Below are 15479 nucleotides of genomic sequence, written 5' to 3' on the forward strand. Positions count from 1 at the left end.
CGCGGCGCCGAAAGAGAGAGCACAGCCAGTGCTCAAAACACGCCAGTGACAATAAATCCGTTATGCATAAATCCAGCGGCTTGGGCTTGGGCTTGGACTTGGGGCTTGGGCGTGAGCGTGGGCGGTTCCCAAACCCCAAGCCCCAAAGAGTACGCGTACTTTCGATTGAAATTGCCCCAATCGACGCCGCCCTGAGCGCTGCGTGAGCTGGGGCCCGGCCCAAATATAAAAGCGACAGTGCGGCCCAGCCGGCGTTTCTTTTGGCCACACAATGCCGAGAAGCTCGCTTATCACTCGCTGCCTGACAGTGACACTGATACTGACAGTGACACTGACCCTGGGCTCCTCCTCTGAGCTTGAAGCGGGAATGGTAAGAAAAGCAGCTCGCCCTCGCCTCAATCCGACAGTGCCACCCGCACCGCGCTGGGGCGCCAATATGCAAATGCTGCGCAGGCACAACAGTAGGTCCGGGGACTGGGGGGGAAGTACCAGAAGATACCAGCCGCTAATAGGGAGGGAACTCTTTCAGGTGCTGCCTTCAACTTCTGGACGGAGGAGAGCGACACGAACATCTGGGAGCACTGCGGCCTCTTCGAGGGCGACATAATGCTACACCGGGAGCTGCTGCGGAACGGGCTGCTGAACGAACGCTTGACCTGGCCCGAGGCGGCCATACCCTTCTACATTGATCCGCAGGATTTCAGTGCGTGCATTCGATCTTGAAAGAATATTCATTCCATTGATTTGAATTGATTCAAATTGATTCATTGTTCAAACAGCTGCCAACGAGACGATGGTCATACTGAAGGGCTTTAAGGAGTACCACGAACGCACCTGCATCCGCTTCCGGCCGTACGAGCAGGGCGATAAGCACTGGCTGATGATCAAGGGCAACTACTCTGGCTGCTGGTCGAGCGTAGGCCGGCGGCAGGGAGGTCAGGTGCTCAACCTGAACACCCCCAAGTGCGTGACCCACGGCGTGGTGGTGCACGAGCTGCTTCATGCCCTGGGCTTCTACCACCAGCAGAGCGCCACGGAACGGGACGAATACGTGAAGATCAACTGGGAAAACATCCTCGACGGGCATGCGCACAACTTCAACAAGTACGCCCGGACGCACATCACCAACTTCGGCGTGGAGTACGACTACCAGAGCGTCATGCACTACAGCTCCCGAGCATTCAGCAAGAATGGTAAGGCGACCATTGAACCACTGGTGAGTTATTCCTCTTATTTTTCTTAGAGAGCATCAGTCGCAAGTCAGCAGTCAACAGGAGATATAACTTGTGCTGCCCAGCTTCCCAGTACAGGACAGCTGCAGAGCTGCGATAAAGAAGGAAATAGATTTATAGCAAAAAAATTCAAGTCGAAAAAAGTTACCTACACTCAGAGAAAAATGGCAGTGAACTTAAAATTAACACAAAAATTAAATATAAAAATAATAGTAATTTTTCAATTCAAAGCGAAGAGGCAATTGTCATAGTCGGAGATCAGCTCCGAACTCGAGATATTATTCTCCATCGATAAACCAATCAGTTGTTTGATATCCTCATTTCTTATCCGTGCAACCACAATGTGGGCAGGACCCGCTAGTTTTTTTTATAGAAAGCCGATATATTGTATGTTTGTGATCTAAACTTCAATACCTTCGTTTGGTATGCAGTGTGTCCTTGGACACAATGTATATAGGCCAAATACTTTCATTCTGAGAGCTTACTTTTATCAACGTTAAGCTTCCATTAGTCGAATATTCGATTTATTTTTGTTATTTTAAACAAAATAGGATTCCAGTTTGCTCGCTCGTTTTTGAAGGCGTCTTCTATATCGTCCTTTCATCATTTTCCGCTTCGCTGACAACTTGATCCATTAATTCGGAGTATATTATATTAAACATTAAAAAATAAATTACTTCTAATATCTATTTTCGAATCGTATAGAAATCGGAAATTATTTTTCTGATTTCTATAATCTAGAATCCCTACGATCTCTTATTTATAACATAGATGTATGGGTATAATGGCTTTGCTACGGGAATAACAGATGGTTGAATCCTTAGTTATTTATACTAAGTCGCCACAAACCTATCCAAAAGAGACCGCTCTTTATATGCCGATTGCTTAAAATCTAAATCAGGGGTATTCTATAGATAGCAGAGAGTTAAGTAAAACCTATTCGTAGAGGAGCATCGCATAGAACGATGGAGGGGTCACAATCATTAACTGTTTTAGAGATTCCTTTTGTATTCCTTCGCTTTTTTTTATCCTATCCTGTTGTCCCATCTGTTTTTAAGTCTTACAATTTTCCTGCAGGATCCATACGCCTCTCTGGGCCAGCGGCGTGGTCTCTCCGACAAAGACATCTCGAAGCTGAATGAGATGTACGAGCAGGACTGCAACGAGGGATATCTGCTCAATTTCGACCGCTTCGGGAGCTACATCGACGAACTGCTCGACTACTTCCAGGACGTGTTCGGCTAGGACGGCTAGGGCTAGAAAGGATTGATGGAAATAAAGCAGTGGGCTGCTAGGCCACAAAGAAACTGAATTGGCTCAGCTCGTCCAGTGTCTGGGCAGACTCTATGCGGAGGGCAGGGCAGAGCTGCTCGTCGGCCAGTGCCTGCAGGGCGCCCCTCAGGTCGGCGCCCCACATGCAGTGCACACCGCGGAGACTGAACCGGGCCAGCAGCCGGAGCAGTTGGCAGGCCCGCTGGCGCAGCAACTGATGGCGGCTCTGGAGCAGCGTGGCAAAACGCAGTCGCGGATTGAATGCTATCTTCTCTACCAGCTCGGCGTTCTCGGGCAGTTCGCGTAGCACGCAGCTCATCAGCGCCAGCATGCAGCCCGCCAGCCGCACCGAGCTCGAGTCCGAGTCTGAGTGCTTGAATTCTGTAAAAGATTGGATGTGGATTGGGGATTATTTGCAGGGATAGGCAAGTAGCAGGATGCAGAATGCGTACCGTGGGTGAGGAAATTGAGAAAGAGGTCGTTGACCCCCAGAATGGCCACCGCATCGCAGAACTGGCTGAGGAACTGCTGCTGCTGATGCACCAAGTGGCATACCAGCTCGTACAGACTGCAGGCAGTGCTCATCTCCTCGACGCTCAGCTCCGGGATGCTGCGCATGGTGCGGCTGAGGGAGCCCAGTGTGAGCGGAGCAGAGGCCGCCGAATCCGAGAGCTGGCGGTGCGAGAGTAGCAGCTTGCAGGCGTACATGAGGTTGGGCACGAGCTTGACGTCCACATAGACATTCCTGATCAGGTCGAGGTCCACCAGCATCAGTGGCTCGGCCAGCACGAAGGGCAGGGAGAGTAGCTGGGCCACGCTCTGCAGCACCTTCGGAATGGCCTTCGAGTTGCGCAGCGGCGCCACGATGATGCTGACAAGATTGTGCTGCTTCAGCGAGTCAAACTCCCCGTCCAACAGCTCCTGTATGGAGCGGTGCAGAAAGGCCAGCCACTCGTCGTTCTCAATCGGTGGGCTCTGCGACTCGTCGCAGCTGTCCCAGCCCGGCAGAAGGCAGGGCGGGGTATTGCTGCCAATACAGACATAGGACACAGACACAGATTAGAATATTCGTGCACTCATGGATCTGTTCACTTACTCGCTGCTCAGCTTTTCCTCGTTGGTGGAGTGCATCGATTGCTTCAGCTGATCCTTGTCGCGAGATTTCCTCTCCTGGGCCGTGAGCATTTCCGTGGTCTTGCGGTGCGCCTCAGAGTCAATACTCTGGCCGAGACGCAGCGAGAAGTTCTCCAGGTTCTGGCTGAGCTTGCGCTTCTCTAGGTCCTTGCTGCGCGACGACTGCCGCAGGTTGAGGGCAGCCTTGAGCTTGGCGGCCACACCCTTGGCACCTCCACCTGCACCTGCACCTGCACCTCCACCTCCACTTGGAGCAACCGCTGATATCTGCACATCAACGGGAAAGTTGTCGTTCAGGTGGTTTAGTATCATATTGGAGTTTCCGCTCACGAAGCAGGTCTGCGAGTTTACAAGCGGACCCCCGGCGGCGCCACCATCTGCAGAAGTGGGGGAAGCGGTGGTCATGTCCCTGAAAGAAACATCTGCAAAGGGAACGAGCACGCGATGCCCGTTGTCCTCGACGTCCGTTTCCAGCTGCTCGATGTCGCTGGGGGCAATGGCGTTGATGCTGTCGCGGGAGGTGCTCAGGTTCTCGTTGGCCATGTCACTAAGATTCAGTGCCGCCAGAACATCATTCAGGTCCGCCGTCCTCTGGCTGGACTGTTTGACACGCCTGGGTTGGTCCTTGACGGCCGCCTTGGGATTGATGAAGGGCGAGGCCTGGGCAGCCTCTGCCTGGACCTCGGCTATGTACAGCTTGCCCTCGACAAAGGGATGGCAGAGCAGCTGCGTCCAGGAGATGCGCATGCCGGGGTCCTTCTCCAGCAGGCCCTGCAGGAAGGAGCGGCACTCGCTGCTCAGCGTGCTCGGCCACTTGACGTCCTCGTGCTTGATCAACTTCACCAGATGCAGGATGGAGGTGGCGCAGAAGGGCGGCTGCCCGGCCATGCTTTCGTAGGCAATGCACCCGAGAGACCACATGTCCGCCTGATGGTCGTACGGCTGCTCGGCTAGCAGCTCGGGGGCCATGTACAGCGGTGTTCCCTTGATGGACGTGAGGACATGGGTGCCCAGGGTCATGTTCCGAGCCAAGCCAAAGTCGCAGAGCTTGGCGTGCATGTTCTTGTCCAGGAGGACATTCTGCGGCTTCAGGTCGCGGTGCAGAATGCGATTGGAGTGCAGATAGTACAGGGCCGAGACCAAATGACCAATGACACGGCGCGCATGCTCCTCGGCCATGGCCCCGTTAAAAGACAGGTACCGATGAAGGTCCATCAGCGCGAACTCTGTTACCACGAACAGGTCAAACTTCGACTCGAAAGACTCGATCATCTCGATGACATGCGGATTCTTGAGGCGCGCCTGAATGTCGCATTCCCTGCGCAGGTTCTTCAGCTCTCGATTCGATCGCCCACGCTGGAATAGCAGCAGAGGGTGGGGGTGGTTACTTGTTGCATCCCACTCGATGCGCGGGGGCAGAGGCGCACAGGACACGCACTTACCTTTGAAATGACTTTGATGGCCACCACCTTTTCGTCGTCTCGTCGCTGCGCCTTGTACACGCAGCCGAAGGAGCCTTGGCCCACCAGCGAGCTGACCGCGTAGCGGTTCATCGTGTTCCTTTCAATCTAATTAAATGTTTTTATTTGCAATCAATAGTTGATGCCGCCCCCGCTGGAGCAGTGTGGCCAGATGTTTGGTACTGCACTCGGATATGGCAACGGCAGCGATGAGGAACAACGGGATATCTGAAAATATGGCTCAAAAGCTATAATACCATCATAAAGCCCAAACATTGGAATCACGATCATTTGGTAAAATGGTTTTAGGACACCGGAATCACAATTCGCAATTCCCCGCAGCAGTTTTTCATGCACAAGTAGGCGGAGGACAAAATCGATAGCGAGGGATTGCGAGTGAGTATCGGCAGGTGGGCCACCTCTAGCGCACAGCTGATTTTTATTTTGTGTGTCTCTCAGTTTGGTTGGTAAGGAGAGGCGGCGGTATTGTGAAACAAATAATGATTGATATATTGACACACCACACAGATTCTGCAGCGACTCAGTAGTAGAAGACAACGAGATAACCGCAAACGCAGCACGATGCGCGAGCCCAATCTGTACATCATTCTCTCCACCGCGCTAATTGGTAAGTCAGTTGCACCTCTGCTCAATCAAAAGCTGCGGCCGGCCTGGGCCTTTGCCCCGCCACCACCTCATTGCAGCGAAGTCAGCCGAAGGTAAACCTTGATTTTTCCCTTTTCACTGGCAGGCTCGGGATTCTTCTTCCTGTATATGCAGCATGTGCGCGTAATCTTTGAGACGCGCACCAGCATCCATACACTCAATCAGCTGGAGCGCGAGGCGCTGCTGCGGCGCGAAGATGCCCTTTACTATACGTTCTACAAGAAGCTAGTCGATGGTCCAGACTTCTGGCACGGCTACGAGCAGCTCAAGAACGTCACCGACATTGAGTATCCGAACAGCGTGAATGTACTGCAACGCTTCTACGTCCTGCCCGAGCTGGTTGCAGCGTAAGACACACACAACACCACTTCCGACCCCGCATACTCATAATCTAATCTTATCTAATCGAATGTTTCTCTTGTGGTGTGGCAGCTACTTCTTCCACCTGGTACGATCCGGCTACAATCCCATACTCCAGCCAATGCAGTTCTACTTCGAGTTCGTTTGGCTGATGGGTGGCGTCACCCTGCTGGTCCTCTACCTGTACGGGACGCTGCTCAGCGAGAATGTCTTTGGAGGCATCTACGGGGTTATCTCGTATCTGATGTTCCACAGCTTCGTCTCGAAGATATACGAGCGGCCGGTGGCGCGCGAGAACTTTGCCTTCCCCTTCATATTCCTGCAGATGTTCTATCTGTGCATCTGCATTGGGCGTGTCATCCACAGGCAGAAGCACAGCTCGCGTTTGTTCATGGTACTGTTTGGCCTAACCGTATGCTCCGTATGCATATCCTTAATGATCGATACTGATCCGATTCTTTCAGATATTTGTTTTGTCGATGTTCACCGCCTGCGCTTTGCTCTCCTGGCAGTTCTCCACGATTATTTTTGCCACCCAGATCATGATCGTGATGACCTCGTGGAACATCAACACGATGCCCACGAATGTGGCCAATGCGTTCGCCTTGGACTACTCGCTGTCGCACCTGCTGGGCAACGCGATCGCCTTCGTGCTGTCGCATGGGAACAGCCAGCTGCTGTTTACCTGGCAGCTGAGCGTGTCGACAAGCCTCTTCCTGATCACGGTGGTGCGGCAAGTGCGGAGTCGACGGCACGTCAACGATCCGCTGCAGAGCGACTACTTCTCGTTCAAGTTCATCCTGCTGGCGCTAGTCTTTGCTGGCAGCATGCAGGAGAAGCTGGTGGACGTGCTTCGGCGAACGGGGGTGAATGTGCAGGACAACAACTACGTGCACTACTGCGACCTGTGGGCCCACTGGGCTTTCCAGGTGAACGTCAACTTCGTGACGAACCTCTCGGCCTGCAATCCGCTGTATGCCCGCGTCGCCTGGTCGGAGCTCTGGCAGCTGGTGAAGACACTGATCGTGAAGCCCTACTGCATGTACGGCGTGGTCATGCTAGCCATGTTCTTCCGGAAGTGGCGCAAGAGCAACGTGCCGACGACAGCCAGCCAGGAGCAGCGGGAGCGGGCCCGCAACTACGTACTGGAGGATTTCCTCGAGGAGCACCACGTCTCGATGACCGACATGTCCAACAAGCAGACCGAGCAGCAGCTGCAGCAGTGCTTCAAGATGCTCGAGAGCTGCGACCACGACTACGAGCGTTACAAGCGCAAGAAGGCCAAGCTGCAGCAGCAGCAGCCTCCTGCCCGCGACGACTTCATAAAGAACATCAAGCGGCTGAAGGCCCAGATCCACCGCAACAGCGACAAGCAGCGCAAGGAGCGGCAGCAAGGCGCGACCGCTGCCACAATGGATACCAAAGAGGAGGAACCACTCGAGCAAGAGCCAGACCAAGATAAAGATCAAGAGCCAGATCATGTTAATACAGAAACAGTAGTCCACGAAGCTGACGAAGTTCACCATGAAACTGATGAAACTCAGCCGTCCATGTCCGCCACCGAAGAGAAAGCCATGCCGGCGCCCGGAAACGGGCGCCAGAAGGCGCCGGGGGCGGGAGCGGGGGCGGCGCCCAAGCCAAAGCCAAATGCAAATGCAACTGCAAAAACTCCGTCACGCCGCAGCAGCAGCAGCGTGGTGCCCACAGCCAACACGCAGATCTTCAACATGCACTACATGTACAGCTTCCTGCAAATGCTCGTCTTCACAATACTCGGCCTGGCCGTGCGCAAACTGTTCTTCCTCAGCTTCACCCAGGGCTGTGTGATAGCCCCCACCATATGCTCCAAGGTGTGGTACCATCGCCAGCGGAACATATTCTGGTCCGTCTCGCTGGCCGTCTTCCTTCTCAGCATGTTCGATCCGGGAATGGTGGTGAGTACAGCTCCTCCCCTCGAGCCAGTACCTCTCTGTCCCAACCATTTATACAATATTTTCATGTGTATGCAGAACATCCGCGAGGAATACTTCCCTACGAAATATGAGCACAACGCTGACGACCTGGAGAGCATGCTCGAATGGATCAAGCTAAACACGGAACGCGATGCTGTATTTGCCGGCCCCGTGGAGATCATTGGCACTGTCCATCTGACCACCAGGCGACCCATCGTGAATCATGCGCATCTCGAGATGCGACAAATGGCGTAAATACTCCTTCCAACACCCTATCTGTCTCTATCTCTCTCTCATTGATGTGATCCCTCCTACTCCTACATTTATTCCTACTTCTATTCCTACTCGTTTGCCGAACAGAGACCGGACAGAGCACGCGTACTCGGTGTACAGTCGACAGCAGTCGTCGGATATCTATAAGCAGTGCGCCGAACTGAAGATCCAGTACTTGATCATATCACTAGACGAGTGCACCAACGAAGTGCGGTAAGTGCTTCTATTTCCATCCATCTGATGATGATGATGATGATGATGATGATGCTGATTCTAATACGCATTTGTAGCGACGATTGCGATCTGTTGTCGATATGGGACGACAAGCAGCCGGCGAATCGCAAGTATCCGCAGTTCTGCCACGAGCTGCTGCACAAGCAGGTGCCAAGCTTCCTGAAGGTGTACACCAACGACAACTATGGAATCATCAAGATGTTCTCGCAGAGCGTGCAGATTATCCTGAAGCACGTAAAGATGCCCGAGATGGCCATGTGAGGTCGGTCTCGCTTCGGCTGGGAGGACTGGACGGGTTGGGTTGGGGAGGGGGAGAATCGACTGTGTTTTACATAGATTGTGACTAGGAACTAGCATTTTATTATGTATGAGTACGAGTACGACGAGTGTGAATGATTATCTATTATGTATTATGTATAACGTTTACGTTTAGTATTTCTATGGTTTGCATCCGTTTGCAGCCTTCTGCCAGCCCCAGTCCCTGATGGATGGATCGACACCAAAAGATAGCAAAGCACCTGGATGGTGGATTGCATTTAAGCAGCTTCGAATCTATTTCGTTTGGATCATTCCCTTGTGCCCTGTGCCCTCGTGCATAAGTTACTCTAGCTCTACGGACTACGACTCTGAACTTTAAATACTTTCGTTAAGTTTAAGTTTATGCTAAGCTTTTTACATTTAAATTTACGACAAAATGAGTAGACGTGGGGGACGTGGACACGCGCTGTCCAGAATGTAGTATATGGATGGTATATGGTAAGGAGTAGGAGCGTAGCCCAGCCGTGCGCCGAACTTAAACCCAAAAGCAGCCACAAAAAATGTATTTGCCTGGCAGCAACAGCAGCAACAAGTATAAGATTATAAATAAAATTGAAAATACATACCTATATAGATGTGCTTATTGTGCTGACAAAATGTTATGTGAAACTCTAAAGGAAATAAATATATTTTTGTTGTTTGGCTTTAGTTTTAGTTGCATTTAGTGTCCATATTTTGCGGCAAAATACGAACAATTCAATCTCTACTTCAATCTATTAAATTAGCATCCATATATTTGTCAGCATTTCTCTTTGGCGCGCACCGCTCGCATCTAGTCGATAGTATCGACTTCAAATCGGTTATGGCTCTCTTTTTCGCTCTCTTTGAATCGGTAGCACCATGTCTAGCTCACACACCTTGCAAATTGTATACTTTTTATAGTAGTTTTTTAGTATTTTCCAGTATATTTTAAGATGAGTTATGGACCCATCTTCTTGTCCGATGCACCAATGTATAAACCGTGTAGAAATGCCACTTAAAGCCATGTCCCAGGCCATATCGAATACAAATTGGTGATCCGCATCGAATTCATGATCATTTTCCATCAAAATCTCAATTTGTTCAATACTGTCGGAAAAAAGGGCATGTCAAAAAGTGGAAAACGGAGGCTTTTCACACTAGCGCTTCCATAAGGCTTATACTTTTGAAACATTTATCTTTTGGTGTCTCGTTTGGTAATTACATACAAATGTAGTTAATATGTAGCAAACCTGTCGTTAGCGTGTAGTTACAATGTACAAACATTAATTTATTGGAAATCATTGTTGACCGTTTTAGCTTATACCTTATTTTATAAGCAATGCAATAAAGATGAAAACTTGCATTTAACCAGTCTTGTAGGAAATTAATTTGATAATCAAATAAAATTGTGAGTTCAGAGCTGAGAGTCTTAGCTAGCTAGTAATATTCAACCGAATATCAAAAACGAGGCAGATGATGCAGCTTCAACACAAATATTTCGTCAGTATATTTACGGTATATTTGATAGCTTGCGACAGAGTTTCGGTATATTTCACACTGCCTGTGAGACGCATTTTTTCTTTCAGAGAATAGAAAAATCGAAAATATTATTATTTGGGGGTATTTAAGAAAACAAACAATCATCATGCTATATCTGGAAGACTACCTGGAGATGATTGAGCATCTGCCCCAGGAGCTGCGCGACCGTTTCACAGAAATGCGAGAGCTTGATCTGGCCGTGCAGAGTGGGTAACGCAGAAAAAACAACACCCCACAAATTTTAAACATCCCTTGCCTTCCTTTGATATCCAGACAACATGGACTCGCTGGACAAAAAGTCGCACTTATTCTTCAAGCAGTGCAAGCGCGACGAGCTGCAGCACGAGTCCATGGACACCGAGTTTCACAGCCTGCGCGCCGAGTACTTCAAGGTAATGGAAGACGCCGACGAGAAGGTGGCCATTGCCACCCAGATACACGAGCTCGTCGAACGCTACCTACGCCGCCTGGACAGCGAGCTCTTTAAGTTCAAGTGCGAGCTAGAGGCCGACAACAACGGCATCACCGAAATCCTCGAGCGGCGTTCCCTCGAGCTCGACGGCAACTCGACGGCCGCCACCGCCCTGCTGTTGAGCATGAACCAGAAAGAGAACCGCTATTACGGGGCCAGCTCCATTAACAGTGCCGCCGGAATCATCACCAGCACAGGCAGCATTGGCACGGGACCGACCAACTTTGGCCTCGCCAGTTCTGGCGTTGGCTCTGGCTCCGTCACTGGCGGCAGCGCCCTCACCAGCCTTGCCACCTCCCATCTGAGTAGCAGTCAGCGGCATCGCAAGCTGGAGAAGCGTCGCGAGACGATCTGCACCGTGCCCGTACCGGAGAAGCGGGCCAATCTCAACCACTCGTTGCCCACCGTCAGTGCCGCCTCATCCTCGGTCTCGGCAGCAACATCTGCGGCCGCTAGTCTGGCCGTTCATCCCGCACATGCGGCGGCCGGCAACCACGTAACCAACAGCATCACCGCCACGCACCTCACTCTGCCGGTGGCCGTGGGAGTCGGAGGTGTCGGGGGTGTCGGAGTTGTCGGAGGTATCGGAGGTGTCGGTGTGGTTGGGGCAGCCAGCAGCAGTCTGGGCAACAGCTCGCTGGTCAGCAGCGCCTCTGTAGTCCAACGTCAGCTGCCAACGAATCTCAGCCAGCACTCGGGTCATTCGGGTCATTCGGGTCATTCGGGTCACTCGGGTCACAGTGTGATCAACAGTTCGGCGGTGGCCGTTGCAGCAGCCCTATCATCGACTGGAGTAGCAGCAGCTCCAACCCATGGGCATGGCCACGGCCATGGACACAGCCACGGACATGGCCACAACCAAACCCACAGTCACAGCCACAGCCACAGCCACAGCCATGGACATGGACATAGCCACGCACACGGTGCGCATACGACACAAAACAACACAACAGTCACGTATAATCTGCAGCAATTGGGCGGAGGAACAGCGGCTTCCAGCGCCATTGCGGCCGCCGCCAGCCAGGCGATCGTCGCCACCCAGCAGATGCAGCAGGGGCGACGCACGGCGAGCCTGAAGGCCAGCTACGAGGCCATACACGGGGCTGGGACCAACACCGATTTCTGGTCGAACGCCGGACAGAGCAGCCTGCAAACGGGAGGAGCGACAGTGGGTACGGGATCGGCACTGGTCACGGCTGCGGGCGGAGGAGGCGCCGCCGCATCGCACCACCACCATCAGCAGCAGCAACAACACCATCACGGCAGCCATCATCACCACAGCAGCAGCAGCCACGGTAGCAGCAGCCATCACCACCACCAGGACAAGAAACAGAATAAGAAAAAGCTGAGTGCCACCATTGCCACGATGCCCGCTTCAATTGCTGTGCAGACGGCTCTGGCCGGCTCTTCTTCGGGCAACTCCATTGCTTCTTCGTCTTCCTCCATGAGCGTAGACTCCGTGGACATGCTCTCGACTGCTGCTGCAGCAGCCGCAGCAGCCGCCGTTGCCAACGCCAGTATTTCGAGCATGGGTATGCCTCAGCATGGTTGCTCACAGGCCCTGAACACGCAGGCCGCTGGCGGCATGAGCGCCAGTCACGTGACCACAACGATGGCCACCAATGTGAGCAACATGGCATCGGCCATCGGTCTGGCCTCCACGACGCTGGTGCCGGGCTCCAACCTTAACATCGGCGAGATCGGAATGGTCCTGGAGCAGCCGAACGAAGGCGAGTGGTCGTATGATCCCAACGAGCCTCGCTACTGCACCTGCAACCAGGTGTCATACGGCGACATGGTGGCCTGCGACAACGACGCCTGTCCGTTCGAGTGGTTCCACTATCCTTGCGTGGGAATCACCCAGCCTCCAAAGGGCAAGTGGTTCTGCCCCAAGTGCACCGCCACCATGCGGCGCAGGGGCAATCGCAAGAACTGAGGCTGACTCAGGTTGCTGGCGCCCTTCCGTGGTAGGGGGTGGCTGCGACGCTAGAGTATTTCAATAATGTCTACCAGAGAATAAATCGTATACAATAAAAAAAACTACATATGATTATAGAACGTAGCATTAAACAACAATAAACAATAGCAGGTGCGCAAAGGAAGAATAAATCCCGAAGCTTGGTAGTCTCTTTGGCCGTGACTTTAATAGCGGTGACATTTTCAAACTTCCCTCTCCATCAATCGATAGCTATCGATAGGATGCGCGGCCAGAGTGGCCACCTGGTTTCTGCGCAGTTCAGTCTGCACTGCCAGCCCCGACCTAGGTTTTCTTTTGTGTTTTGCTTGCAACCCCCACCCACGAAAGAAAATTTTCACTGTCACTCTTCTTTCTGGTCGCTTCCGCAGCAGCTTTGTCCCCGGAGAACAACAGGAGATCCAGTGGGCTTTACGTACAGCCAACGACGGTAGCCAGCAACGGCCTGAAAATTGTGAAGATACGCAAAAGCAAGAAAATGAGCTACAATGAGAAACCCGAAGCCATCAGCAAGGAGGAATGGCTCCAGCGCCTGGAGCAGTTCCCCTTCAAGCAGGCGGACATGAATCGCCTGATTATGAACTACTTGGTCACTGGTAAGGAAAAGGAAACTACGCATCGCATCTAAATTCCACATCCCACACATAACTCCCGCCCACGCGTTTTGTGCCGTGCTTGTACCATTGCATCGATTATTCCCGTTTTCTCCCGTTTCGTTTCGTTTCATTCCGTTTCCCGTTTTGCCTGTGGCTGCTCCCTTGCAGAGGGCTTCAAGGAGGCTGCCGAAAAGTTCCAGCACGAAGCCGACCTCGAGCCGAGCGTGGAGCTGAACAGCCTCGACGACCGCATCCTCATTCGTGAGGCGGTGCAGGCGGGCCGGGTCGAGGAGGCCACCCACCTGGTGAATCAGTTGCACCCCGAGCTGCTAGGCGGCGACCGCTACTTGTTCTTTCACTTGCAGCAGCTGCAGCTAATCGAGCTGATTCGCGCCGGCAAGGTGGAGGAGGCCCTGGCCTTCGCCCAGAGCAAGCTTTCGGAGTCCGGCGAGGAGGCCATGTTCGAGCTGGAGCGCACCCTGGCCCTGCTGGCCTTCGAGAAGCCCCAGGAGAGTCCCTTCGCCGACCTCCTCGAGCAGTCCTATCGGCAGAAGATCGCCAGCGAGCTCAATTCGGCTATCTTGCGGTGTGAGCACAGCGAGGACTCCACGCCAAAGATGATGTTCCTCTTGAAGGTCATCCTCTGGGCCCAGTCCAAGCTCGACAGCCGCTCCATCAGCTACCCTAAGATGAAGAACCTCGAGACGGCGCACCTCGATCCCAAGGAGCAGTAGTAGTCTCTTCGTTGCCGCCGCCGCCGCCGCGCAGTTAATACACACTTCTATTGTATCTTTTTTTTAAATATGTATGTATGTATGCAGTATAGGATTTACGCAGTGTTTAAGAAGTAAATAAGTTAAAGGAACGGGCCGTCTCCTGGCCACAAAAAAACTCCAGGGGAGAGTGCATTTTCTGGGGAAGATCTGGATCTGGGGAGCATCCGAGCCGAGAAGGGGCTGTTCCTGCTCGAGCGCCTCACCAGCCAAAGAGGAGATCCATGGCCTTGTCAACCAGCCCATTGCTCTTCGTGGGCATGTCCTTGGTCTGCACAACCTTCGCATCATTCTGGGCCAACTTGTAGGATTGCTGGACAAGGGGACGGATTTTGGGCGATTTCGGGCTCTGGACCTGCTCTCCACCGTTGAACGACGTCGACGACGACGCATTGCAGTTTTCCTTGTCGACAATAGTCCTTTCCGTGCACCGGGTGACGCCCACCATGACGTTGCCGCCGATCACCTTCTCGTTGAAGTTCAGCGCCTTGTCGCTCTCGATGCGCGAGGAGAAACGCACGTGCATCCAGTTGCCTTTTTTCGGGGCATGCGACACCTCCATAATGGTCCCGCAGAGCGTGAAGTGTTGCAGCACCATGGAGCTGTTGCCCGGCACGTAGCCGAAGATGGTCACCCAGAAGTCGCCGGGCCGTGTGGTACCACCGCCACCGCCATTGCCTTGCAAACCGACCATCGGCGAGGAGAGGCTCCGAATTGATGCGTTGATGGTATTGTAGTTGGCCACGTTCGAGTCGTTGTTGTGGTAGTCCTGGTTCAGGCTCAGGTTCTGCGACTGATTCAAAATGCTCAGATGCTGGCGGTGCGGTGTGTGCTGCTGCTCCCGAAACGACTCGAAGAGTCCCTGGGTCGGCGGCCCGGCTTGGTGCAGGGACACGTTGGCCGAGCTTGAGCCATGGCCTCCGGACCCATGTGGACCACCGCTGCCTGCCGGACCGAAGAACGTGTTGATCCCGGAGCGGTTGAAGTCATGCGAAGATGAGCTGGTTGGAGATGTCGCTGCAAGGGGGAAGAGCTCCAAGTTAGGGTTTATCAATGCCGGAAATTCGAGGCCACTTACCGAAGCTGACGTTGTAGCGTCCCGGCTTTGGAGAGAGCGTGCTCTTGTGCGGCGTCATGGTCTGCGGATCCCCCATTAGGAAAGGGGGCAGGTACTGGCCCTGGTTGCTGTTGGGGCTATTCACGGGACTGCCTAGAGTCATGGGTTCCATTTTACGGGTTGGCTTAAACACAACACAAAAAAA

The 15479-nt window shown here is 53.0% G+C and overlaps 6 protein-coding genes across 7 annotated transcripts; 4 read left to right on the forward strand and 2 right to left on the reverse strand.

Moving 5' to 3' along the window:
- Nucleotides 1-237: 237 nt before the first annotated feature.
- LOC108159024 (zinc metalloproteinase nas-7) lies at nucleotides 238-2498 on the forward strand. Its single transcript, XM_017291978.2, has 4 exons — nucleotides 238-461; nucleotides 530-703; nucleotides 780-1216; nucleotides 2310-2498. Exons 1-4 carry the CDS (start codon nucleotides 272-274, stop codon nucleotides 2475-2477), a joined length of 969 nt encoding a protein of 322 aa, XP_017147467.1. The 5' UTR covers nucleotides 238-271; the 3' UTR covers nucleotides 2478-2498.
- On the reverse strand, nucleotides 1699-5461 carry LOC108159417 (serine/threonine-protein kinase fused). Its single transcript, XM_017292678.2, has 4 exons — nucleotides 5081-5461; nucleotides 3601-4994; nucleotides 2957-3531; nucleotides 1699-2885 (listed from the first exon to the last, which is right to left on the reverse strand). Exons 1-4 carry the CDS (start codon nucleotides 5189-5191, stop codon nucleotides 2524-2526), a joined length of 2442 nt encoding a protein of 813 aa, XP_017148167.1. The 5' UTR covers nucleotides 5192-5461; the 3' UTR covers nucleotides 1699-2523.
- Nucleotides 5462-5481: 20 nt separating this feature from the next.
- LOC108159409 (C-mannosyltransferase dpy-19 homolog) lies at nucleotides 5482-9470 on the forward strand. 2 transcript variants are annotated; one of them, XM_017292653.2, is made up of 8 exons: nucleotides 5482-5565; nucleotides 5627-5726; nucleotides 5850-6111; nucleotides 6197-6518; nucleotides 6589-8058; nucleotides 8134-8327; nucleotides 8437-8562; nucleotides 8640-9470. In XM_017292653.2, exons 2-8 carry the CDS (start codon nucleotides 5681-5683, stop codon nucleotides 8842-8844), a joined length of 2625 nt encoding a protein of 874 aa, XP_017148142.1. In that variant the 5' UTR covers nucleotides 5482-5565; nucleotides 5627-5680; the 3' UTR covers nucleotides 8845-9470. The 2 variants fall into 2 exon arrangements, with proteins under 2 accessions (XP_017148142.1, XP_017148152.1); XM_017292663.2 differs by lacking the exon at nucleotides 5482-5565 and having other exon boundaries at nucleotides 5572-5726.
- A 920-nt stretch (nucleotides 9471-10390) lies between these two features.
- Nucleotides 10391-12923, forward strand: LOC108164717 (inhibitor of growth protein 3). Its single transcript, XM_017300601.2, has 2 exons — nucleotides 10391-10607; nucleotides 10675-12923. The coding sequence occupies exons 1-2, from the start codon at nucleotides 10508-10510 to the stop codon at nucleotides 12807-12809; spliced, it is 2235 nt and encodes a 744-aa protein (XP_017156090.1). The 5' UTR covers nucleotides 10391-10507; the 3' UTR covers nucleotides 12810-12923.
- A 183-nt stretch (nucleotides 12924-13106) lies between these two features.
- On the forward strand, nucleotides 13107-14335 carry LOC108159964 (glucose-induced degradation protein 8-B homolog). The gene is made up of 2 exons (XM_017293644.2): nucleotides 13107-13444; nucleotides 13613-14335. Exons 1-2 carry the CDS (start codon nucleotides 13327-13329, stop codon nucleotides 14176-14178), a joined length of 684 nt encoding a protein of 227 aa, XP_017149133.1. The 5' UTR covers nucleotides 13107-13326; the 3' UTR covers nucleotides 14179-14335.
- Nucleotides 14236-15446, reverse strand: LOC108159958 (nucleoporin Nup35). Its single transcript, XM_017293631.2, has 2 exons — nucleotides 15296-15446; nucleotides 14236-15234 (listed from the first exon to the last, which is right to left on the reverse strand). The coding sequence occupies exons 1-2, from the start codon at nucleotides 15444-15446 to the stop codon at nucleotides 14420-14422; spliced, it is 966 nt and encodes a 321-aa protein (XP_017149120.1). The 3' UTR covers nucleotides 14236-14419.
- Between the last annotated feature and the right edge of the window lie 33 nt (nucleotides 15447-15479).

The sequence above is a fragment of the Drosophila miranda genome, chromosome XL (assembly GCF_003369915.1).
Source record: "Drosophila miranda strain MSH22 chromosome XL, D.miranda_PacBio2.1, whole genome shotgun sequence".
Taxonomy (NCBI): domain Eukaryota; kingdom Metazoa; phylum Arthropoda; class Insecta; order Diptera; family Drosophilidae; genus Drosophila; species Drosophila miranda.

Coding starts and splice junctions, on each gene's coding strand:
- LOC108159024 (XM_017291978.2), top strand. CDS start 272: ATGCCGAGAAGCTCGCTTATCACTCGCTGCCTGACAGTGACACTGATA. Junction 462..529: donor AATGCTGCGCAGGCACAACA/GTAGGTCCGGGG, acceptor GAACTCTTTCAG/GTGCTGCCTTCAACTTCTGG. Junction 704..779: donor CATTGATCCGCAGGATTTCA/GTGCGTGCATTC, acceptor TTGTTCAAACAG/CTGCCAACGAGACGATGGTC.
- LOC108159417 (XM_017292678.2), bottom strand. CDS start 5,191: ATGAACCGCTACGCGGTCAGCTCGCTGGTGGGCCAAGGCTCCTTCGGC. Junction 4,995..5,080: donor CCATCAAAGTCATTTCAAAG/GTAAGTGCGTGT, acceptor CTGCTATTCCAG/CGTGGGCGATCGAATCGAGA. Junction 2,886..2,956: donor TCTCAATTTCCTCACCCACG/GTACGCATTCTG, acceptor AATCTTTTACAG/AATTCAAGCACTCAGACTCG.
- LOC108159409 (XM_017292653.2), top strand. CDS start 5,681: ATGCGCGAGCCCAATCTGTACATCATTCTCTCCACCGCGCTAATTG. Junction 6,519..6,588: donor ACAGCTCGCGTTTGTTCATG/GTACTGTTTGGC, acceptor CGATTCTTTCAG/ATATTTGTTTTGTCGATGTT. Junction 8,328..8,436: donor CTCGAGATGCGACAAATGGC/GTAAATACTCCT, acceptor TTTGCCGAACAG/AGACCGGACAGAGCACGCGT.
- LOC108164717 (XM_017300601.2), top strand. CDS start 10,508: ATGCTATATCTGGAAGACTACCTGGAGATGATTGAGCATCTGCCCCAG. Junction 10,608..10,674: donor GCTTGATCTGGCCGTGCAGA/GTGGGTAACGCA, acceptor TTTGATATCCAG/ACAACATGGACTCGCTGGAC.
- LOC108159964 (XM_017293644.2), top strand. CDS start 13,327: ATGAGCTACAATGAGAAACCCGAAGCCATCAGCAAGGAGGAATGGCTC. Junction 13,445..13,612: donor TATGAACTACTTGGTCACTG/GTAAGGAAAAGG, acceptor GCTCCCTTGCAG/AGGGCTTCAAGGAGGCTGCC.
- LOC108159958 (XM_017293631.2), bottom strand. CDS start 15,446: ATGGAACCCATGACTCTAGGCAGTCCCGTGAATAGCCCCAACAGCAAC. Junction 15,235..15,295: donor ACGCTACAACGTCAGCTTCG/GTAAGTGGCCTC, acceptor TCCCCCTTGCAG/CGACATCTCCAACCAGCTCA.